General features: G+C 34.8%; 5 protein-coding genes across 9 annotated transcripts; 3 read left to right on the plus strand and 2 right to left on the minus strand.

The window, feature by feature from the left end:
• The first annotated feature begins 888 nt into the window (after positions 1-888).
• Positions 889-3,287, plus strand: LOC127263339 (uncharacterized protein At2g34160-like). Its single transcript, XM_051292320.1, has 5 exons — positions 889-1,212; positions 1,386-1,434; positions 2,539-2,601; positions 2,693-2,757; positions 3,002-3,287. The coding sequence occupies exons 1-5, from the start codon at positions 1,093-1,095 to the stop codon at positions 3,092-3,094; spliced, it is 390 nt and encodes a 129-aa protein (XP_051148277.1). The 5' UTR covers positions 889-1,092; the 3' UTR covers positions 3,095-3,287.
• A 1,052-nt stretch (positions 3,288-4,339) lies between these two features.
• On the plus strand, positions 4,340-8,822 carry LOC127264044 (3-hydroxyisobutyryl-CoA hydrolase-like protein 3, mitochondrial). Of its 3 annotated transcripts, XM_051293386.1 has the most exons (11): positions 4,340-4,592; positions 4,700-4,801; positions 4,974-5,016; positions 5,280-5,334; positions 5,885-6,019; positions 6,110-6,206; positions 6,464-6,593; positions 6,890-7,068; positions 7,175-7,302; positions 7,421-7,522; positions 8,527-8,822. In XM_051293386.1, exons 1-11 carry the CDS (start codon positions 4,382-4,384, stop codon positions 8,626-8,628), a joined length of 1,284 nt encoding a protein of 427 aa, XP_051149343.1. In that variant the 5' UTR covers positions 4,340-4,381; the 3' UTR covers positions 8,629-8,822. The 3 variants fall into 3 exon arrangements, with proteins under 3 accessions (XP_051149343.1, XP_051149342.1, XP_051149341.1); XM_051293385.1 differs by lacking the exon at positions 4,974-5,016 and having other exon boundaries at positions 5,282-5,334; XM_051293384.1 differs by lacking the exon at positions 5,280-5,334 and having other exon boundaries at positions 4,342-4,592; positions 4,974-5,038.
• On the minus strand, positions 8,714-10,917 carry LOC127264043 (glucan endo-1,3-beta-glucosidase 5). Its single transcript, XM_051293383.1, has 2 exons — positions 10,117-10,917; positions 8,714-10,025 (listed from the first exon to the last, which is right to left on the minus strand). The coding sequence occupies exons 1-2, from the start codon at positions 10,461-10,463 to the stop codon at positions 8,891-8,893; spliced, it is 1,482 nt and encodes a 493-aa protein (XP_051149340.1). The 5' UTR covers positions 10,464-10,917; the 3' UTR covers positions 8,714-8,890.
• A 2,763-nt stretch (positions 10,918-13,680) lies between these two features.
• On the plus strand, positions 13,681-17,177 carry LOC127264045 (nudix hydrolase 20, chloroplastic-like). Its single transcript, XM_051293387.1, has 9 exons — positions 13,681-14,008; positions 14,088-14,152; positions 14,840-15,026; positions 15,157-15,237; positions 15,881-16,006; positions 16,264-16,343; positions 16,423-16,538; positions 16,614-16,734; positions 16,859-17,177. The coding sequence occupies exons 1-9, from the start codon at positions 13,763-13,765 to the stop codon at positions 16,926-16,928; spliced, it is 1,092 nt and encodes a 363-aa protein (XP_051149344.1). The 5' UTR covers positions 13,681-13,762; the 3' UTR covers positions 16,929-17,177.
• A 300-nt stretch (positions 17,178-17,477) lies between these two features.
• LOC127264046 (uncharacterized) lies at positions 17,478-20,369 on the minus strand. 3 transcript variants are annotated; one of them, XM_051293389.1, is made up of 3 exons: positions 20,132-20,339; positions 18,849-19,453; positions 17,478-18,730 (listed from the first exon to the last, which is right to left on the minus strand). In XM_051293389.1, exon 3 carries the CDS (start codon positions 18,643-18,645, stop codon positions 17,593-17,595), a length of 1,053 nt encoding a protein of 350 aa, XP_051149346.1. In that variant the 5' UTR covers positions 18,646-18,730; positions 18,849-19,453; positions 20,132-20,339; the 3' UTR covers positions 17,478-17,592. The 3 variants fall into 3 exon arrangements, with proteins under 3 accessions (XP_051149346.1, XP_051149347.1, XP_051149345.1); XM_051293390.1 differs by lacking the exon at positions 18,849-19,453 and having other exon boundaries at positions 20,227-20,369; XM_051293388.1 differs by lacking the exon at positions 18,849-19,453.
• Positions 20,370-23,638: the final 3,269 nt, after the last annotated feature.

The following is a 23,638-nucleotide window of genomic DNA, read 5'->3' on the forward strand; positions in this document are numbered from 1 at the left end:
TTTTTATAAAAATTTATATTAAATTTATTATTTAAATCAAAAATTAAAAAAATACTCTTATGTTTTATAATATTAATAAAAAATATAATACACACAATAATTATTCAATATAAAGTAACGTTATTTAAATTTATATATATTTTTAAAAAAATTATTTTTATTCATTGTTCTTAAAATTGTATAAAATAAATAATATTGATTCGGTTTGAAATCACATAAAATAAATCCCAATGTCTACTATTTTAACATTTTTTTTTATACATTAGACCATCATCGCATCATTATTACAAACAAAATATTAATTAATAACTGTTCTAAATACTAAATTACAAATAAAAATTACTTCATCTCCTCTGTTCGGCTCTAAAAAAATCTCATTTATTTTCATTGTATTAACATTAAAATATCATTATATTTGTATAATTTTTTTTATAGATATAATAATATTATAAAACACTAATAAAAATATTTTTGTATGTTTTCTTTAATTTATACTATGTTTTTATATAATAATTAATATTTAAATATAATAAAAAAAAATGAGATCCTAGTAATTTTTATTAACTCAGAAAAATATTAGTTAATAAAATTAAATACTCTAATATAGAATAGAGCTGTCTTTTTTTTTTCTTCAAACTTTTCAAATTCTATTATTTAAATTATACAATTTTTTTAAAATAATTTTTTTATATAAAGTATTCTATTCAATATCATTTTAATAATAAATTTCAAATTCAAAATTTTTAAAATTCAATAAAACGAAATACACCCTAATTTATCATTTTGTTATAAAAAAACCCTAAAAGGGCAAAATAGTAAATATAACAGTTGAGAGTAACGGCGCTCGGCCTATCCAAAAAAGGGAAGGAATATAAAATAAAAATTGCGCAGTCTGTTTGCATTCTGTAGTCGACAGTTATCTTCTTCCTTCGCAACGATTCGTACGTATATATACACAGATAGATACAGGTTTCGATATTTCTACAGGCGCTCCGGTTTCAGTTTGCTTAACCGTCGGTGGGTTAACGCTTGTGAATCTCTCGAATTTGTTGAGACCAATCGAACGATCACCGTTTTTACGCTCGATCGGAGATGGAGGAAATCACGGAAGGCATGAAGGGCATCGGCATCGCCGCTGAATCTCAGAAGAGGAATCGAATCCAAGTTTCGAACACGAAGAAGCCGCTCTTCTTCTACGTTAACCTCGCCAAGGTAGTTAGGTTATTTGTTAGTCTGGCTTTCTGATTTTTTTTTCCAGTTTTTGGCGCAGTCAATTTCTCGCGCCTGTGTGTATGTGCTCGTACATGTGTTAATCGGTTATAATTTGGATTTTAGATTTTTTTTGTTTCCTGGATTTGTAATCGAAGAAATTTGAATGATTGCAGAGGTATTTGCAGCAGCACAACGAGGTGGAGCTTTCCGCACTGGGAATGGGTATTTCTCGCAGCCCCAATCTGTTTTTTCGGTTTTCTTTTCTGCACATGTTTTTATTTGATCTCCTTTTTTGAAACAAATAGTCTAAAAAGTTTTAGTATAAGCAGTTAATTTAGAGAAATTTCAAAAGAGTGATTGGAAGTTCAAGATTACATGGAGTTTGTTTTTCACCCCTCGATTCTTCTTGTTCCTACTTTTTATGTATCAGTTAAAAGTGGCATCATCTTCAATATCCTTATTGTACTGAACTGTCTCTTTTAAAATGAAATGCTTAGAATGGCAGCAGTTTCAATTTTACAATGCTTTAAAATATTTTAAAACAGGTTGATGTTGATTCCAGTTGTTGTTGTTTCTTTCGGCTATATATATATATATATATATATGATGTATAAAGGGGGGAATAATGTCAAGATAATGTATCTTGGTAAACAGAGGAGCTCTAAGATTATAAAAATCATGGTATTTCTGTGAATTGTGATGAGCAGTTTATATCTCTTAGAAACTGATGAAGAATTTATAGTTGAATTTACTTTGTGTGCTTGGGCTTGGCTTATTTGTATTTAGTAGAATTTGAGCTTGAAAATTCTTTAATAATTGCTGCTTTGTCAATTCTATCTAGTAGTCTATACATATATGGTTGATCATTTGGGAAATATAATGAACTAAATGACTCTGCCATCCATCTTGAAAATAAATATTGTTGCAAAGGAACATATTTGCAGGCAAAATCAAGATGATACAATATTGGTGACATCCATATTGTCATTAACCTATTTAGACAATTGAGATAATAAAATAAAGTCAGCCCTTCAGTTGGTTTGCATTTGTACATATTTTCATCTGGGTTGAGAAAATTTGGTTCTTCAACAATACCTGAAGATATAATTCAATATCATCACCTGACTTTGCGTAAATGGAGGTCATTGGGAGAACCTTTTATCTGCTAGCTAGGGATATTTGTATGCCATTTTGGTCTTTTAGTTTTCATTTTAAACTGTTTGTACCTGAACTGTGAATTTTTGTTTTCCAGATATAAGATGCGACAGCTTACATTTCTTTGGTTTTAACTATTCTTGTTGGCACTTTCCTCGTTTTTATTTTCAGCTATCTCCACAGTTGTTAGTATTGCTGAAATCTTGAAGAACAATGGATTTGCAATTGAGAAGAGTGAGAATCATAACTTTTACCCTTTTTAAAAATTGATGTTAGTGCAATTTGTTGTTTTGTCTGTGTATTATAAGAAAGATACACTTTGCAGATATTAGGACATCCACTGTTGAAATCAAGGATGAATCAAAAGGTCGATCTATCTCAAAAGCCAAAGTAAGTTTATATTCTGATCATTTCATTGTATATTACTGTTATATGGTGGCGTGTATTATTCTGTCAGCTCCAATTATCGTCACAGTTTTCTTTGAACACCATCCAGTTTTTATTTATTTATTTGTTCTTTTTTCTAGACCCTCTTGCCTTCTTCATTTTATCCATCCTATGATTTGATATGTGTTACTAAGGAACTGAGATAAATATTCCATTCTATTCACGGCCTGATCGATTCTTCTATTAGATTGAGATAGTGCTGGAGAAGTCGGAGAAATTTGATGAACTGATGGCAGCTGCTGCGGATGAGAGATCAAGAAACATCGAAGAAAAAGATTGAGGCTTGTTTTCAAGGTGGCTGCAAATTTAGTAACCAAGTAACTGAATTTGAAATTGTTTGACTCAAACATACCTTTCTTTCATGGATTCTTTCTTAGAATGTAATAGTTCCGAAATACCCATAGAGGGAATATGAGCCAAAGCTTGGCTCAAACATTGCTTCTTGCTAGATTGCATGCATTTGGTTTTTCTTATATTGAATTTTTTCATTCTTCTCTAATATTTCTATTTGAATTTTATGTCTATTTATATTTTAATTAGTTCAGGATGGTCAAAATTTTATGAAATTTGCTTTTGATAAAGAGAATGTCTAAATTTTATATTAAAATCATAGTTAAACTTTGATTTAATTTATTGTCATTTATTTATTCTACAAAGTGCGCACTTTGGGCAAAACTAAGCCAATAAGGTGAATCACATAAAGCCTTTAGTTGTTGTATGCAGAAACAGTAAATCTTATTTGCTTATCAAGGAACAATCAAATTTGTTAAGGTGTGTTGTTTGGGGACTAGATTTTAAATACATTATTCATCCAATTTTTTTTTTCTCCAAATCATCAAATTAAATACCTATTTTTTATTTTTTATATTAAACTAAAAATCAATTTTACATTCACCTATTTATATTATATCATACCACTATTCAAAATCCCAATTTAAAATGCAAGACCCCAAACAAACAAACCCCTAGTAGTCTTAAAACAAAAGGCATTTGAAATACTATAAAACACATTTATTGTGTATTACAATACAAATGCATATTTATTTGCACGAAGAATAAAATAGTAGGATTTATTTATTTATTTTGATAAATTGAACCTAATAAATAAATTTAAATAAAATATAATTTTTATTGTAAAAGATTAAGATCTTGCAATTATATTTTGAATCAAACAAGAAATAGTTAACTTTTATCTTAAAAGATTGAGATCTCGCCATGAAATTTTAAATCAAGCAAACGATTGTTTTAATTTAAATAATGCTCTATTGTTTTAATTTAAATATTTATTTAAAAATATTTATCAGTACTAAAACAATAAAATAATTGGATAAACAACTTACATTATATGATTAAACTAAATTAACGTTTAATTATTTCCAAAAATCTTAAATCTAAGCAGTCTCTTTATAGACAAGAGTTCTTAAAAACTTTAAAATATTTTTAAAAAAATAAATAGTATTATAAATAAAAATTTGTTATGTAATCAAAGCAAAATCACCTTGACACATGAAAACACTATTTGCACATTTTATCTACAATAAGCTGCCCAAAATTCCATTCCCAATTTATGAAGATTATGCGAGCGCTGTACCAGTCGCTGATTAATCCTTCGTACCTAACCGCCGTCTGCTCCTCCGCAAAACCCTACAATTTCCGGCAGCTAGCAGTGCGCTGCTTCGTCACTATGGCCGACGAGTTTGTTAGGGGCAATGTGCTCCCCAACGGTGTAGCTGTCATCACTCTCGATCGCCCCAAGGCCCTCAATGCCATGAATCTAGGTTTTGATTTTCTTAACCTTTTTACTTCCCACTGATCTATCAATTGCATTAGTGGATGAGCTGTTTTGATCAATATAGTGAGCCGACTTGATTTGGCATCTTTTCAGACATGGATATTAGGTATAAAAGCTTTCTGGATGAGTGGGAATCCGACCCGAAGGTGAAGTGTGTAGTGATTGATAGTAGCTCGCCTCGTGCATTTTCAGCAGGTTGTTGAATTTTCACTGCGCCTTGGTTTAAATCCCTAACTTGAATTCTTATTTTGTTGTAACTGCAAATTGTAATCTGTTCTGAGTTTGGAGTGTTAGTGATGTTTCGATATTGGCGTGGTTTCGTAAATATTTGCTGGTTTTTGAGGGAAAATATTCCTCATGAATGCAGGAATGGATATTAAGGGTGTTGTTGCTGAAATTCGAAAGGACAAATTCACTCCTCTTGTACCCAAGGTTTTTCTATAGATAGAATTCGTGCATACACACTGCTAGGAATGATTACTACACACTGCTTTTTATTTCCAAATTTGTTTTTGTGAAGCAGTAAGCATTGTGGACATTCCCTGGTTTTATCTTTGTTTTTTGTTTTTTTTTTTGTTTGATCTGAAAATTATGTATGCATGTTTATGCAAATTGATTGCTTGGAACCTTGGGTATTGGCTGCTAAGGCTATTAGATATATTACTTCGTGTGCAGGTGGTGATGTGAAGCAGATTGCAACAAAAAATCTACAATCAGATGTTATTGAGGTCTTGTAGCACATATAACTGAAGAAATATGCATTTAACATTGATAAGAGATTTTTCCTGATCTAGGAAAGCATGTTCTTGATTACGGTTGTTCCTGATGGTACTTTTGGCCTGTTGTATGTGTGTTCATACCATTATGGACACAAAATTCACCTTCTCAGTGAAGGAAAATTTTGATTAGGCCAATAATTTCTAAGAATATGTGAGCCTTTTTAAGAGTATAGAAGTATATGACCTAAATATGTTAATTAAGATTTTGTCATATAATCGTTTCATGCCAAGGACTTCTCAGATCAAATTCTTTATTAAATATTACATCCATAATAAATATGACTCCGTCAGATGTCCTGGAGTGAATGGTGGGACTGGTAATTTGTGTTACTTGTGAGAATGTTTCTTCTTGATTAAGCATATTCAATAGAATCAATTTTTGGAATAAGTGTAACTTTAATATATTTTTTATATGCACGACATTTTGGTTATAGTATTTCTGTATGTGGTTTTTGAGATTAAAAAAAAATAAAAATCACATAATTTGACTTTTAACTAGGTATTCACTGCTGAATATTCTCTGATATGCAAAATTCACGAGTACAAGAAGCCTTATATCAGCTTCATGGATGGCATAACAATGGGATTTGGTATTGGTCTATGTGGTCATGGTCGTTACCGGCTTATCACTGAGGTAATCAATTTTCTTCACTATACCTGAGTATAGCTGAAACTTAGTGTTATAAAATACTCGCAATCTGATCATTTGTATAATTTTTGTCAGAAAACTGTTCTTGCTATGCCAGAAAATGGCATTGGTTTGTTTCCAGATGTTGGCTTTTCATACATAGCAGCAAAAAGTCCTGGAGAAGGAGCAGTAGGTCAGTTTTTCTCTGTTTTCTTGTCTTCCTTAGTTGTGAGTAAAGTGCTATGTTACCCACATTTTGATTTTGTTTTACTGGATATAACTCGATAACCAGATAGATGAACATCAAAATGAGTTTTAATAAGATTGATACCAAAGTGAACAGGCCCTTAGAAAGAGACATCCCAATCTATCAACATGCAAATCAAGTATTGTATCAATTATTATCTTTTGAACTTTCGATTTTGTTTCTGGTTCATTTTTGCTTTGTAGGGGCATATCTTGGATTGACTGGAAATAGAATATCAACGCCTGCTGATGCTCTGTATGTTGGCCTGGGAACACATTATATTCCATCTGAAACCTTGTCAGCACTGAAGGAGAATCTCTTGGCCACCAACTTGTAAGGATTATGTTTATACGAATTCTTTTTGTTACGATGAACACAGCTTATTTCGTGCTTTTCACAATTCCTATATTAGTAATGAAAAGAAGTGTACTCTTTCCTATGAATAGCGTTCATTGTTTTCTTCTATGAGGGTGAAAGCCTGTAGTATGATAGGAAGTTACACACACTTCTACTTATTTAAAAAATCGTATTGTAGAGAAAGGGTGTCTGACTGTCTGTGCGGATTATATATGACTTGTTGAAGTATTTACAAACAATATTGCTCTTTTTCTGTCTGTTGTTTGATGTAGTTCTGAAGACCCTGATCAGGACATTGGAGCACTGTTGGAAAGATACAGCAAAAGTCCCGAGTCTGAACCTCGCCTAAAACTGCTTTTACCACGGATAATTTCAACATTTGGAAGTAAAAAGTCCTTGAAGGAGTTACTGAAGGAACTGGAAAGTCATACAGAAAGTGGGGATGCCCTGGGTGAGTGCTAATGCTGTGATTGGGCTCTTCTTTTCTTTATTTTAAAGTGTTTGAATAGTTTTTTTATTGTGGTAATTTTTCGTTTCTGCGTAATTTAATTTGGCAGTGGCTGAGTGGGCGAAAGATGCTTTGCAAGGACTTAGGAAGGGTGCGCCTTTTTCACTATGCCTCACTGAGAAGTATTTCTCAAAAGTTGCCTCTGCTCAAGGCAAGGCTAATAATGATCTGTCGAAGGTGATAAATACTTACATACCTCACTTTATACCCGATTTCTAACCATTGTTTTATATTGACCTTTTCACATTTTTGCATGATGTCTATTCGCTTAATCTTTCTCCTGAAACATTTCCAGCTGAGTGGTGTGATGAAAACTGAATACCGCATTGCTGTAAGATCTTCACTTCGAAATGATTTTGCTGAAGGGGTCCGTGCTGTCTTAGTCGACAAGGATCAGGTTAGTCACTTGATCTATAAGTTAGTAATGAAATAAATTTTTATGTTAAATAAATGAATTATTGAAATCGAGGTTTAAATGGAGACCCGGTATGACACAAGAAGAAAAAAGAGAAGGTAACTAGGAAGAAATTTATTTATTAAAGTGCATAAGCTTGAAAAATTTCCTCACTAATCTGAACTAAGCATGGAGTCGAAATTTATTTGCGGAACTTATTTGCATCCATTGCATTAAAGACTGATTGTCATATTGGAAGCCAAAAGTTAACCTTAGTTGCACTTTTATTAACTGTCTGGGAACATAATGAAGGTTTTCGATTTAAATCGACTGATGTGAATCATATCTAAGTAGTCTTAAAACGTCAATCATCAACACAATATCATAACATTTTTACATCTTCCTCTCCAATTCTTCCTCCCTAATAAAAATCCAATATCATATCTAGTTAAATAACTTTTTTTTAGAATTTTGGTCATACTCTTTGAATACAGTATTTTCCATTTAAATTCAAATGATGACAATTTAGTCCTGTAAGTTTTTATTCTTTTCTGTGCATTATATTATTTGAAGGTTCTTTAGAGAGCTTTGTTGTCCTTAATTAACACTAAATTTTGTAGAGTCTAGGTGCCAAAAAATCTCATCGAACTAATACACTATCAGTATCAGTATCTTCCGCCCGTGGAAATTCTTGAATCTTGAAAAATTGGAAGCCTAAAATATGTTCTCATGATATTAAAATGGGAATGAATCTATTTTTTCGGTTCGAACCTCCCACTATTTTGGAATAATAACCATAGATGCCCTGTGTTTCTGTAACTTATGTAGATGAAATTTCCGTCGATTGTTTGTTTAATTGAACAAATTTTGTTGAATTGTTCCATGAATTATCCACCAATGAGTTTCTATGTTTTATGTTTAATTTGTTCGACTAATTTGTCTTTTATCAACCTCATATTACGATAATGTCATTGATTACCGGCTACTAATCCTTTGTTTTCCTTCAGAACCCGAAGTGGAGCCCTGGGAGCTTGGATGAAGTGGATGCTTCCGAAATCGAAGCTCTCTTTGAGCCCTTGGGCGAGGACATCGGAGAACTCAATGTCTAACCATCTGCTCCCACCACTTCCCGACTTGCCATTGCCATAGCCATAGATCGAGAGGGTGCTTTCTTCCATCGATCCATCCATCCTATTTGAACAAATAAAAGGTGTGTTCGACTGTAATATGAATCCTGCTGTAAAGTAATATGACATCTACAGCTCCTGAAAAACCTCGTAACTACGAAGATTTGATCTCGAAACATCGATTCGACGTGGGAGTAAAAGCAATTCATGATATGAAAAACTATGATCATGTTTGGTGACAGGACTAAGAAACCAAAAGCAAAATGACTATACAACCTTCAAGAACAGCTAGCAAAATATTGACAAGCTTCTTGTGCAGCATTACCATGGAATAGCCATGAGCTATCATCACAGGGAACTTACATTTCTCATCTGAAGGATCTTCTTCTGTGATCATCCCCAGCCCTGAGAAGTCACAGTCCCATTCTTTCTGCTCCTTCAGCTGGTAATACATATTGAACGCGTACGATGCGTTCCCCCGCACCCCGATGTGGTTGCATGACGACCCGTACCCGAGCGCCGTGCAGTCCGAGAGGCTGCACGCATAGTCGATATTCCCCGGCAAGTCCTGATCGATGTCCTTCAGTTTCAGCTTCGGGTTCAGCACGCACCATCTTCTCACCATGTAGCTCACCCCCTGCACAGCTGCAAGCCCTCTGGTTCCGTCGTGCGTCCCCAGTAAGTCGAGCTCGTACTTGGGCTTACCGTCGTACTCGAATATCCCCCAGTGTCGCTCGAACATCCCCGGGTCGATGCTCTTGGCGCTCTCGTCGATGAGGCTGAATAAGTAGAAGTCTATTTTTCCCTTCCGGGCCGGCGTTCCTTGCCCGTTCAGCGCGTGCTGCAGCAGCCCTTGGTTGAATCTCCTTGCGTACGGAATGGTCGCGTGCTTGTCTCCGTCGGTTGGCCACCCGACTTCGCCGACTATGATCTTCATGTCAGGGTAGCCTGCTTTTGTTAAGGACCATACTAAGGTGTCGAAGTTGGCGTCGAAAACGTTGGTGTAGACGTTCTGGGCGTCCCTTATGGGGCGATTCGGTCCATCGAAGAAGGCGTAGTCGAGAGGGAAGTAGACGTTGGCGTAGAGGCTTAGAAAGGGGTATATGTTGACGACAAAAGGGGCGTCGTTGGTGTGGAGCTGCTGGAGGATTTGCACGGTGAGGTCGCGGATCTCCGGTCGGAAGTCGCCGGCGGAAGGCAGGGGATTGGATTCAGGGGAGAAGTAGACATCTGCATTGAAAGGGACTGTGGCCTTTATTTGGGATCCCAATCCTGCCTTGTTGATTGCTTCCTGAATGTTCTTCAGCGCTGGTAATGTGTGCTTCAGGTATGTGTCGTTGTAGGTTTTCAGAAATGGCTCATTCCCCACTGCTACATACCTGCAAATCAATCAATATATATACATATATATGTATATGTATTTGGATTGAAAATCTATAGATTGGTGCAGAGTAATGGCGATGGCGAAACCTGATATTGACGCCGCCGGGATAAGCGTAGGCTGTGAGGTTAGCGTCCACCCAGGCGGCGGCGGCGGTGGCGCCGCCGAGGCTCATCTCGACGAGCATGTAGTTCGGCAGTGCAACCATGACTTCAATGTCGGTGCCGGAGAGAGCATCTAGAATGTTTGCGTCGGCGTCGAACAGCTTGACGCGATCGAAACCGTTCTCCTTGAGCATATCCACCACTTTCGACGGCGGCAGCTGGTGCGCCGCCATCGTCCCCCAGTTTACTCCGACTCCACCGCCCGCCGCCGTCGCTGCTGCTGCTATCGCCACAACCAGAAACACCACCAACGTGCGACGGTTATCCACCATTTCCCCCAATTTTTGATACCTAATTTCCCGCGCGGAATATATAAATTGTCGAGGAGCACGGAATCAACTGGTCGACAATCGGCGGCGAGTGCAGCATCAGAAACATCGGAGCATATGCGCATCAATCAGGTAACCATCGAATCGATCGATTTACTTTCTGAATAGCTGCTAATCGATAGATAGATAGATAGATTCCTTTCTTCTTAATTCTGTTATTCAGTTACGAATTACATTTACATCACACCACACCATACCACTATCAAAGATCTCATCAGACTCCACTCTCAACTATACATGCATATACATATATTATATATATATATAGAGAGAGAGAGAGAGAGAGATTGGTCAGCCATATCCATCCATTTTCTTTCTCCAAGCTTTTCTGGTCTGCTTTAAATCACGTAGGCACTGCACTGCACTGCACTGCACAGCACAATAGCAGAGCACAGGATGACAGGATCATTCATATATCAAACTTATTATCAGATTTCTTGTGCGTATCAAGTCCACCTCAAAAGAAGCTCCTTTTGAAAAAGAAAGCGATTTTCATGTTTACCTGAATAATTTATTATGCATTCATCATCGAACAAATGACGAATGCATGATGAATCCTCTCTGCCAATAACCTTTTTGTCCCAATTCAGGCTTAATAATCACTATTTCAAAATTGCATGTCTTTGATGTCAATTTTGGTATTTGATTGTTATAAATAATTATGTCACTATTTCAAAATATGCACTTATTAAATATTCCTTCGGGTTTTATGGATTATATTTATCTTTTGTGTTAATTTTTTGTTTTAATTTATATTATATTTTAGGGTAAACTATTTTTTTAGTTCCGTAACTGGACTCCATATCATTTTAGTCCCGTAAGTGGAGCATGTCGCAAACTAGTCTCATAAGTGAAAAATTTTCGATGTTTTAGTCCTCCGGCGCCGGAGATGCCTGCGTGGCTCGCCGGAGGTGACGTGTCCGCCAGGTGTCCCGCCAGGTCAGCGACACCTGGCGGACACGTGGATTTATTTATTTTTTTTCAATTTTTTTTATTTTTTAAAAATTAAATCAAATTAAAAAAATAAAAATATATAAATAAAATTAAAAATAAATTAAAAATAAGTTTTAAAAAAAATTAAAAAAAAAAAAATCCGCCGACCTGGCGGACACGTCACCTCCGGCGAGCCATGCGGGCGTCTCCGGCGCCAGAGGACTAAAACAGCAAAAATTTTTCACTTATGGGACTAATTTGCGACATGCTCCACTTACGGAACTAAAATGATAGGAGTCCAATTAGGACTAAAAAAAACAGTTTACTCTATATTTTAATATAATAATTAATATTTAAAGATTAATAAAATAAAATAAAATAAAAGAGTAGATGAATGCAGGAAAACTTAGGCTTAAGCTCAAATTACTATTTTATTTAAATCTTAAACGAGCCAAGTACCGTTGGCATATCGAATTCGGTGGGATCTTTTTTTTCTTTTCTTTTTTTTTTTAAAAAAAAAAATTATATTTTAAAAATAAATAAATAATAATAATAATTCGATAGGATGGTTTAAAGGTGTAGAAATAAGTTAGAATAAGGAGGGAAAGGTGATTGTCAGAAAGATAAAACAGTGTGTGGATAAGTAAAAAACTAAAAATGGTCCTTTCCAGGGCAAGTCTACGTGTGCTTTCGCTGCTTTCTTCCCTTTCTTTTCACCTTTTTTCTATTCAATTCTCACCCCCACCCCACCCCCACCCCCACCATTTATATATCATATATATATATGTATATATATTTTGTAGCTCTGGTCTCTTTAGATACTTTCTTTGTTTGTCATCAACATATCTATATTATAATTCAAATTGTTCACCAACAATGTTTTTATATTTTAATATTCTTTAATTTATATGTATATATAAAGTGAATTGATATTCACATTTTAGAGCGATGGAGAATATTTTCTTATTATTTATTTATAATAATTTTTTAATAAGAATATATTATATTTTTTTAAAGTATCAAATTAAATTATTATTTAATAAAATAAGTGTAGGGTTTAGGGTATATAGTGTAATCTGATGAAAAAAATTGATGATGCCATTGCTAGTTCACTTGAGACATGGTTTATGTTTCTTTATGTGTATCATATTTGGTATGTCGTTTGTTTCAACCATCTCATCTCTACTGTTTGAGTCTTTTGTATTTTTTTCTCTTTGTCATTTTTTTTTGTCATTACCCTTCAGTAAGCAGTAGTTAATTATTTTTAAAATTAATGAATTTTTTTATTTGCACGATATTCAAATACTTTCAAGCGTTCAACAACCTTCCCAAAATGACATATTTTTTGGACTATCTTCAACCCATAACTCTATCTGTATCTTTACAGGATCTACAGTATATTTTTATATTTTTACAAAATGTCTGCTACAATAACCCATTTCTAACCATATCCTCTATTTTTGCAGGATCTCTTCTTCAATCATACCCTCTATTTTTCAGGATTAAAAAATATTTTCTTTATATATAAATAAATAGATAATTGTATTAAAAAAAAAATACACAATGACAGCGGGTGCTACAGTATTCCGCTGGGTCTGGTGAATTCTGCAAAACTACATGGTGGGTTGGAGCAATTTTTTCCCGCCACCCTGCAAAAATAGAGGAAAACCTCATCGGTTAGAGATGATCTTAGCTAGCTGATATTGGTCTTCCTTAACTATTTAATTTATTTTTATTATATATATATAATTAATTTTTTGGATTATAGGTTAAAATTAGTGAGTAATTGATATAAGATTTTGCATAACTAATCATCCCTATTGATTTAAGAAAAAAGATATCATTATAATTATTTAGCTTAATTGTTCAAGTATATTTATTTATAAACTCATGAATCTGAAAAATTAGATATTTAGTAACTTTTAATTGTATAATGTATTTTTAAAAAATATATATATTTTGAAAAAAAATAAATGGCAGTCGCCACTAACAATAATCCATAGTTTCGTCACTGCTTCAAAATTACAAAATTATTCAACTTGTGCCATTCCATTTAATTTTTTTCATATTTTTTTAAAGTTATTTTATTCAAATTTAAATAATTTAATATGTAAAACAAATTTAAATTTACATCTCAATATTCGAAAGTTTTTATTTGAATTTAATATTAAAATATTTTGGTAAATAAAAAAATAGGAGTATGTGTTTTTGTCGATAAACGAGTCTACCAAACACTACAAAATTAAAAATATAATTTTCTTGTGTTGGAATCGGACGGGATTGAGGGCGGCGAGGACGAGGACGATTCAATGGGAAGCCATTGCTGTCTGCCCCGCGCTTCTCTGCTCCTCGCTTCCATTCCTTACTCGATTCCGACCAGGAGGCTCGGTTTCTCTTATTCCGCTGCCCGCCGTTATGCTGCCTCGTCGTCCCATACTATACGCACCACCGAGTTCACTTGGGACGACGTGCTTTGCGTCTCCGGAGCTCGGACGCATCGCTCGTCTGACCTCAGAGGATTTTTCGAGAAAGTGTCGATCTGCAATCGCAACTCTGTAATTGTCAATGTTCAAAAAATTCTCCTGTTTCTGTGGCCTGTTGGATGTTCTAATTATGGATGGATTTTTGTTTCAGGATATGGTATGTGAGTTCATACCTTTCGTGATTGAAGGACGGATTGTGGGCTATGTTCACAACGGGTAATTCTGATTTGTGCAATCATTTTCTTCCCTTTTTCACCTTAATTTTGCTGCTTTGGGATTGAGCTTATTGAGACATGTTAGTTTCTAGTGAAATTTTCTCTTTTGAGTTCAAACTTGTGCTTCATTGTTATTTTCTGAACTGCTTCAAATCAAGATTTAAAGTAGCATGGTCATATGACTGATTCATTATATAGCCTACATTTAAGGGATAACTGTAAGTACTATTTTTAGGGTCATGTTTAATAAGAGTGATTAGGGAAGATAAGATTTGTTTTTTCCATCTTCCCTAATCACATTTATATTTTGAAGTTCTATGATGGCCCTTGAATAATTGTTAATGGGATTTGATAGATAATTCCTAGAAATAATCTCAGACCATATTTTCTACATGTGAAATGTGAAGACTAAATGATAACATATAGCAAATATGGACATAGCAGTGGAATATTTGTACACCGTCCAAACAACATAATCAGTAACTCCATATCTCAGGTTTCACAAAGTCTCCATGGCACATAAAAGCTTTAGCGAAAATGTTTTTCTGGCAAATAGTATGTGATTTTTCATGTTTTTCGAGCAGATACCAAGTCTTGGACAACTGATTTTGTCTTCTAGCTGAAACAACCACTTAATTCTTTGTTAGGAGGAACTGACCGTAGTGTTTTCTTTGATATTATATTAAAGATTTGCTCATCATCTGAGAAGATATAATGATGTATTCATATTTCCAAAAGACAATTCTTACGGAACCAATTTTGGATGCTACCTAACATTGCATCCTGCGCTAAAGGCCCCTGAGGACAGGACAGAAGCTATTGGAAACATAATCAAATCCTGGGGTGAAGAACTTATTCCTGGAATTCGAAATGAGGTCTCTTTTTAGCTTACCACTCAGTATTCTCCTACAAATTTTGCCCTAAGAAACTTTGGCTGTTTTCAGTATTTCTGAAGACATGTATAAATCATATTACTCTCTTAATTTCTATGATTTCTATCTGCAGCTCTATCCTGTTATGTCTTCTTTTGGGAAACCTGAAATTTTCTCCCTCGAACGTGCAGCAGCTCCATATTTTGGAATAAAGGTGGGCATTGCATTTTTTAGTTTATTTGTTGCCTTTTCTAAGCTGTCTGGTGTCCACACAATTTAATTTGCGTGCTCTTTGTTTTATGCGTATTGTGGAGTTCATCACAGCATGATGTCAATTTATGCATATGCTCTTTCTGATAACCTCGATCTTTTGTTGTTTGGGGCAAGGGCGTAAGGCTCATTGTGCAACAGTTCAAGGCTCTTTTCATCGATATTGTTTCCTTCATCTTAGCATGGTGTCCATTTCACTCATGCTCTTGGTTAAGAACTAAGTGCGATGATCGTCTCTTATCCATTAAAATTTGTTTCTAGTTCAAATGAACATATATATCGTGGACTGAGGGAGTATTAAACATGAATATCCAATCAGTTACAATGTTCATTATTCAAAAATTTCTCCTCTCCTTCCGGTTAATTCAAAGCCTTCATTTAATCTCTTACTTCATTTACCATTTGCATCTAGTCGAGAATTGCTTGATTTGGCCTTGTTAAATGCACCATTGTTTGCTGTTTTATATTTGACAATAAGCTTGCACTGAATGCTTCTGTGGATCTCAGTTATAGTTTAAAAAACTATGATATATACATATATATATATATATAACAGTATAACACTGTCCAATATCTTGCCAAAACAGGCTTATGGAGTTCACATGAATGGCTATGTTGAAAAAGATGGCATTAAATATCTGTGGGTTGGGAAACGAAGTAAAGAAAAGCAAACTTATCCTGGGAAGCTCGATCATTTGGTTGCTGGAGGCCAGGTACATATTAAACTTCCTATAATATAGATATAATTTCAATGTGTGCTCGGTAGGCGAAGGAAGTAAGCATTTGATACTATTTGAGGTCAATTTCTATCTATCCTCCGATTCATCATTTGGATTCACTTTCCCGTTTGGTAACTTTGCTCATAAGAAATTAGAAATCACCCATTGATTTTTCTTTAGAAAATAGGTTACTATATTCTATTGTCTCTATATAAAAATGTGAAGTTTTTAATTACATATTTTTAGTGCAGCCGCGTGGGATCCCTTGTGGGGAAAATCTTGTGAAAGAATGTGAAGAAGAAGCTGGGATTCCGAGATCAATTTCCAGCAAGTAATTTTCTCACCTAAAACTCCGTACTATTAGATCCTTTTTCAATACACCACTTAATGATTTAAATGCATTATCTTAGAGCCACAGCAGCTGGAGCCATATCGTACTCGGACATTGATGGGCATAGATTCAAGAGGGATGTTCTCTTTTGCTATGATCTTAAGCTTCCCGAGGACTTCATTCCCTTTAATGAGGGTAAACCTGTTAAAACTTTGTAGTTCTGAAATAAACGAAAACTCTCTCTTATCTGGTATTCTTCATTTATGGCAGATGGAGAGGTGGAAAGCTTTAAGTTAATCCCTGTAACCCAAGTTGCAGATATCATAAGGAACACAGATTTCTTCAAGCCAAATTGCGGTTTAGTCATTATTGATTTTTTGTTTCGCCATGGGTACGACATATTTGTTTCCATCCAATTGTATTGTCTCTGGATCGACAGCATGCGCCAGTCAAAATGGCATTTTCTCGATGCATTACTTGTATCTTGCATAATCTGATTATGCGAATGGCTGCAGGTATATAAATCCAGAAGAGTTGGGATATCTGGATCTACTGCAGAGTCTTCGACAGGGCGATTGCTCCTAAATGGTACCATTTTGACGATAATCTAATTTTTTGCTATTTATTAACCGATAATATTTTGGAAAACACTAAGTGTGAGTTCCTCCGCTCGTTGACAGACTTACTCTCTCATCGAGTTGTTTAATCTAGTGTAGTACAACAAAGGCTATAGGGAATATACATACAATTGTTATTGTTGAGATCTATCTATAAGAATTTCTCACATAACATCCCTCAACTCGAAAGGTCTGGTCTACATCCTACCTTAAAACCTCTTTTTAAATCATCAAAATGTATGTACATTCTGTCAAAAGCATATTATTTCACATCTCTCTCAAGTATTCATGCAAGAGCACTGCACTGCACTGCACTAAAAATTAATTACTATTAATTTCTTTCAATAAATAACATAACTGTATTTTATAACAAACACAAGATCATTTATTTACACAAAAGGGCACATATCAAATCCAAAGCATTCCTTCCTACACAAGACAAACTAAAAACCCAAATAATCTAACTTGAATTCACTCAAAAACCATTATTAGGCATTTGATGATCAAGAGGCAATAATAAGTAAAAACATATATCAATCATCTCATATTATAATCATCATCAACACAAGTCACAACATAAAGCAATACAATTCAAACAACCTCTTGATCCAAATAGCTCTTTTGGATCTTCCCTACCGTTCTTGGTTATCGTTTTGGTTCTGGTTCTGATTTTGGTTTTGGTTTTCGGTATTATTCAAACGCCTCCGCACATTGCGTCGGTGAACCCGAACCCCATTATCCAAAGATTCACTTCCTTCGTCGTCTCTCGAGTATCGCTGCTCCACATTATCGTACGTTTCGCCCCAAAGTCTTCTCGGGTACCTACGGAGAGCAACTTGAGCTCGGGCTCGGGTGCTTCTAGATCTACTAGAAGACGAATTTCCGGGCTGAATAAATCGAACTAGTAAAAAAACGGTCAACCAACCGCCTTCCTCGAGAGTCAATGTGCTTCCGTCGGTCCTTTCTTCTCCGATCGACGATTGTAGTGTGCTAAGTAAATCTCCGAGGTCTCTCTGCCTCTCTAATCTCCGCCAGTTTCGCTGTCGTTCGGGATCGGTATCCGTTGGCCTCACAAGAGGATGTATCGATCGAGCGTGCTTCCGCAGCTCTGTGTACGTCCCGTTGAAATCGCACGTCTCGCTCGCGCAGGTTCTCGGTTTTGCGTTCATGAAGCCACGGGCAGACTCAACTACAGTCCAGCCGTTGACGTTGCCTCTGCATAAAGGGCAAACTAGTTTAGGCTTCTGGGGCGGAGCTGCGGGAATCGATGATGCCGATCCATCTTGACCGGGTTCTGTTTCCGGGTTGGGAACCGGGTTTTCCGAAGCGACTGTTGTGGAGAGTAATGGCATTGTTGTCAAGTTCGATAAGTCCTCCGGTGTCCATATTTCGGCTGATGTGGCTTTGAACGACTTCCGGAACTGGTCGAAACAATTCGAGTGTCGGTAGCTTGTGTCGCACATGAAGGGACGGCACCCTTTCTCGTGCGACGAACACATAAGTAGAATAGCATTGTGGGGATGCTCCATACAAACCGGACATCGAGCATCTTCCCATTGTTTGGCATTTTTATCGTCCTCTAATGGGTTTTTTGGTTGAGGCTGTCTTGAAGTAGATCTGCAAGGAAATGGAGATAGGCTTGCCCTGTCGAGGGACAAAGATCGCTCTCGACTATCTTTAGGCATACTAAAAACCGGATACGATTATGAACTGATTGGAACAAATAAAGGAGTTGCCTTTCGACAGCTTTAGGAAGAAAAGAATCCGAAACTGCAATCAAACAATAAGCGCAGATTAAGAAAGATCGAATAGAATGCGCCATATATACACATAGTCGGATAAATTACGAGCAAAATGAGAATATAGTTTATATAATTAATATACCCACCTTAAACAAAAATGGCAAATACAGGTCACCTTTTTTTTATAATGTTAATTTACCCGCACGCGCACACTTATGCACCCGACGGGATCGAACCCCTAACCTCAAGCATGTCAAGGGAGGGCTCAACCATTCGAGCTACAAGCCATCGGGAAATACAAGCCAACTTTTTTTCATATAGCTCGTAAAACAAAATAATAAAAAATATTTCCTACTTCATTTATTTTCTAGTGTAGCCATCTTCAAGTGTGTTTTGCATTTCATTTCCTATTTCCATAAAGTTAAACTCCCTAAGTTACTTTTGACTTTTTACATTGCAAAATGACATTTAAGGAAAAAAAAGAAACATCGAAACAATTAGTTACAACTTCATGTATCTCTGCTCCTATGAACACACCTCCTTCCGATGAGTTATTTCTATTGAAAATTATACATTTGAACATTTCCCACAAATAAATCCCTCAAATTCTAGCACATCGGTTATCAATTAACCACTTGGTTCATTGCCCAGAAATGGCGAAGCTAACCCCATTGGCCAGCCATCACTGAATCAAAATCAATAGGCACCAACCAGTCTTGCAACAATCTTCAATGTGCAACCTTACCCAGCTCTTAATTCCAGAAAATAACAAGACAAATCGGTAAAATTGGGAAAAACCTCAATCAATTTCAGTTCAAATTGATGTTCAACATCATCATCTCAATCAAGGACTTAATATTCTAGTAAACATAACGAAAATTAAACATTTCACTCAAATCCCGACCACTTAGTCCATTACTAGACAAAATTCGCATGGTTTATCTAAAACAACTCAAAAATCCAAAAACCCGAAGTAAAAAAACCATTAATTCTTTAAAGTTCAACCTCACCCAGCTCTCAATTCCACAAAATAACAAGATCTATATACAGATCAATAGAATTTGACTAAACCCAATCTATTAAAGTTCAAATTGATGTTCAACATCATCATAACAAACTAAGAACTTAGTATTCTCACCTAGTAACGTAAACATAATGAAATCCACTTCAATAAATTCTCAAAACACAATCAGCCGCAAACAGCTGAATTACCACTGATCGACAACGCCTTCGATCACCCAAACTTAGGGTTCACAACATCGAAGCCACCAAACACCAATTCCAACGCCGAATCACTCCCAAACCACAATTCAAATTTGCAACAGCAACAAAATTAACGAAAACACTACCGAATTACTCTCAAACCACAATTCAATGTCACATAAACATTTCACCGAACCACATCAACAAAATTAACAAATCAAAATACCTCTAGCAAGTTGACCAAGAAGCGATACAATAAATAAAAACAGCAACGCAAGCTCGCCGACAACAGAATACCGATCAAATTTTAGAGCCGATCACCTCAACGAACAATCTAAATTAAGCACCGATCAAGGCGGTGGCGGCTCCAGGCGGTGCCGTACGGCCACTAGATGATGGTGGCTAGGGTTTGCTATAAACCACAATTATAAGAAGAAAATTCGTACACACACCCACATATACATACATATATACATACATAGTTGGTTCACGTGGCGATCTCGCATTGGAAAGTTCAAAATTATTAATTTTATTTCCAAATTTATGTAATAAGTCGGCCGCTCTCTCTTCACTGTCCGTAATTGCCATTCATTTTCTCATGTTTTTTGAGTGTGTTCTAAATTATTGGGCTGGCCCAGTATCTAATTGGGCTTTTATAATCCAACTAAATTTGAAATCGAAATAGTTGTAAAGCTGCTCTATTAATATATTTGTATTTAAATCAATATTTTGTAAGATTATAGTAATATAATTCATGTGATGTATATTTCTATATCCTAATTCCTACATTCATTGTTTTATATTATATGTTGTGTGAGTCAATCTACGGTTAGTCATATGTATTATTTGTTTTTACATTATGTATTATTTATCTTTACATTTTCTACTTGCATTGTAAAATAAGTCTCCTTATATCATATGTCATTACTATTTTTTATTTAAAATGGCGACGGCTACAGTATACGATTAATATAATACAAATAATTTTACACATCACATATAATATTTAATTCTAGCACATGACTTATGAACCAACAACACTCTCATACATTATAATTATAAACCAACAACACATGCTTGTATTACAAAGAGGCGCTGATTTTTCAAATTCAGCACGGTAACCTTCTCCATTTGAAATACTACCCTTTTATCTCACGTATGGTAAAACATTTGGTTTCCCGACATAAAAATTTATTTGGAAGAGGAGGCAGTGGTGGCGAGGACAGCTCGGTGGAGGAGGAGGCGGGCATGGCGGAGGGGGCAGTCGATTTTGGACAGCTCCGTACAATACTGATTTTTTTTTTTTTTTTTTTTTTACTTTCAGCCACGAATCCAAATCCTTCATGAAAATATATACGACTCGTACCATCATCAAGTTTAGAACAAACAGCCACACCTCGATGAAATTACTAGAACTACGAATACCATACAATAAGATAACTACAAAAGTTACTACTAGATGAATACCGAAATATATATATATATATATATAACATACTTGCAGCATGCCGCTGCCCATCGCGAGAAAAGGAAAATTGCTAGGGCAGATTTATCCAATTGTAATCGATACGGTGGAACAGTAATCAATATGTAAGTAGTAACGATAACTGGAAAGTCATAGTGCATCAAGAGAGCGCTGAGAGAGGGCTGTCACTTACCGTTGCTCCCACCTGCATGGTCTGGGATGTCCTCGGTCTCATAGCCCGGACCTTGCGCAACTGAAGATTGCTGGCGGGCTCGGATCTCTGCAATCAGTGTCCTCATGTCCGCCCGGAGTGCTAGAACTTGGCTTTCTATGTTTTCCAGACGAATGTTTACATCAGGGATTGGACGGGAGTCATCAACGGAAGCAGCTGGGGAAAACATAGGGCGAGAAGGTGGATCCCCACGCCGCTGTTGCGGTAAAATACCCATCTGGAACAGAGTTTCAAAGGCCAAGACTTTTGAAATTTTAGTAAAAAATTTGTTTTGTGAAAAAAACCCCAACACATTTCCTCAAATATATATATTTATATATATTATGCACACATTATTTTTATATTACATACATAATTTTTTATACCTTACATAAAAAAATTCTCCTTCGAACCAAAACACACAATCTGGTATATAACATGCATTCAGTGAGATACTTCTTTTACGAAAAGTAAAATATATTGTTGATGAATAATGCTTAAAACTTAAAAGTAAGAGAACCTATGGTATATCACCCACGTTAAACAAATATGGAGATTCTGCCAATTTGTTTTCATACTGCTTTTTAAAAATAAAATAAAGAATTTTCAACAACTCAATTTTGTTTACACAACATATTTTGACAAAAATATCACATCAGATATATTTTCTCTCACAAAATTTCACATTATATACCAATTTTTTACTATTTTTAAAACTCCAAAACTTCCACATCAGAGTTTATTCTTTTACCATTTCAAATCAAAATGAAAATCAACATCATTCATCATTCACAGTTTTCAATAAAAAATACACTAAAATTTCTTAGAAAATATCACATCAAAATAATATTCAAACAAAAACTCAAATCAGCACCTCATTTCATATCAATTTCAATTACTATTTAAAATGGAGCTTGATTTTCTGCTCTCCAATTTCTTTTATTCTCAGGGAGTAGCCATTTCACTTCTTAGCCCCATATAAAAGTTAAACTCCTTCAATTAATTTTATTTTTTACATTGCAAATAAAAAAATGCATCGAAACGATTAGTTAGCACTAGCGTGGATATAGTTTGGTTATTTGTAAATTTATAGTATTTGTTATTAGAATCAAACTGAACAAATATTCAAAATCGTAAACCATAAACATAATTATTCGATTAACTGTGAAAATATTTTTATCATTAGCAAATAATTTGAACTGAATCGAATGCATTCAATAAATAATACTCCCTCCGTCCCAATACAATAGTCTTGTTTACTATTTTTGTCCGTTTTAAAACAATAGTCTTATTGCCATAAATAACCATATCACCATAAAACTACCCCTACTTTTTCATTTTTATTACACAATTACCACTACTTTTTACACTAATACACTCACAAAGGAAAAAAAAGTCTTGTATCCATACTTTTTACCTACTGCCAATATAATATCAATATTCCTTAAATCTTGTCTCCAACCCAATTAAGACTGTATTTACGGAGAGAATAAAAAATTAGATTAATCGAAAATATTCACAAATATTTCAAACCTAATCAAACTAAACTACAATTGTATTTATATTTAATTTTGATAATATATTAATATAAATCTTAACAATTTTTAATGTATGTAATACAACTATTAGTATAAAATATTAAATATTGTAATATAAATAAATTTGGTTCCGTTCGGTTCAATTAACTGAAAAGTATATTAAAAACTAAAATCGAACCGAACTAAATAAATATCAACCATTCCCTCTAGTCTTGAGCTAGTTTTCTGTTGACGACTATCTTATACATAATCTATTTATAATAAAAAAGTTTATCTATTTATAATTTTAATACACCTACTGTCCTGGACGAAGGAGTATACCATATTTATATTTGAACAAAATTTTCTCCATTAACCTAAAATACGATTAAGTTTCGTTCAATTCAACAGTTCACCAATTAGGTTCGAATATTCTGTTCACTCCTATTTAGCACATTATGTAAGATAGCTGGAGTATTTGTTTTTGTAAAATAATTTGAAGAGATTTTTTTTTTTTTTTTTTATGTGAGATATATTTTT

This window comes from Andrographis paniculata, unplaced genomic scaffold, assembly GCF_009805555.1.
Source record: "Andrographis paniculata isolate CXL003 unplaced genomic scaffold, ASM980555v1 Contig69END, whole genome shotgun sequence".
Lineage (NCBI taxonomy): Eukaryota > Viridiplantae > Streptophyta > Magnoliopsida > Lamiales > Acanthaceae > Andrographis > Andrographis paniculata.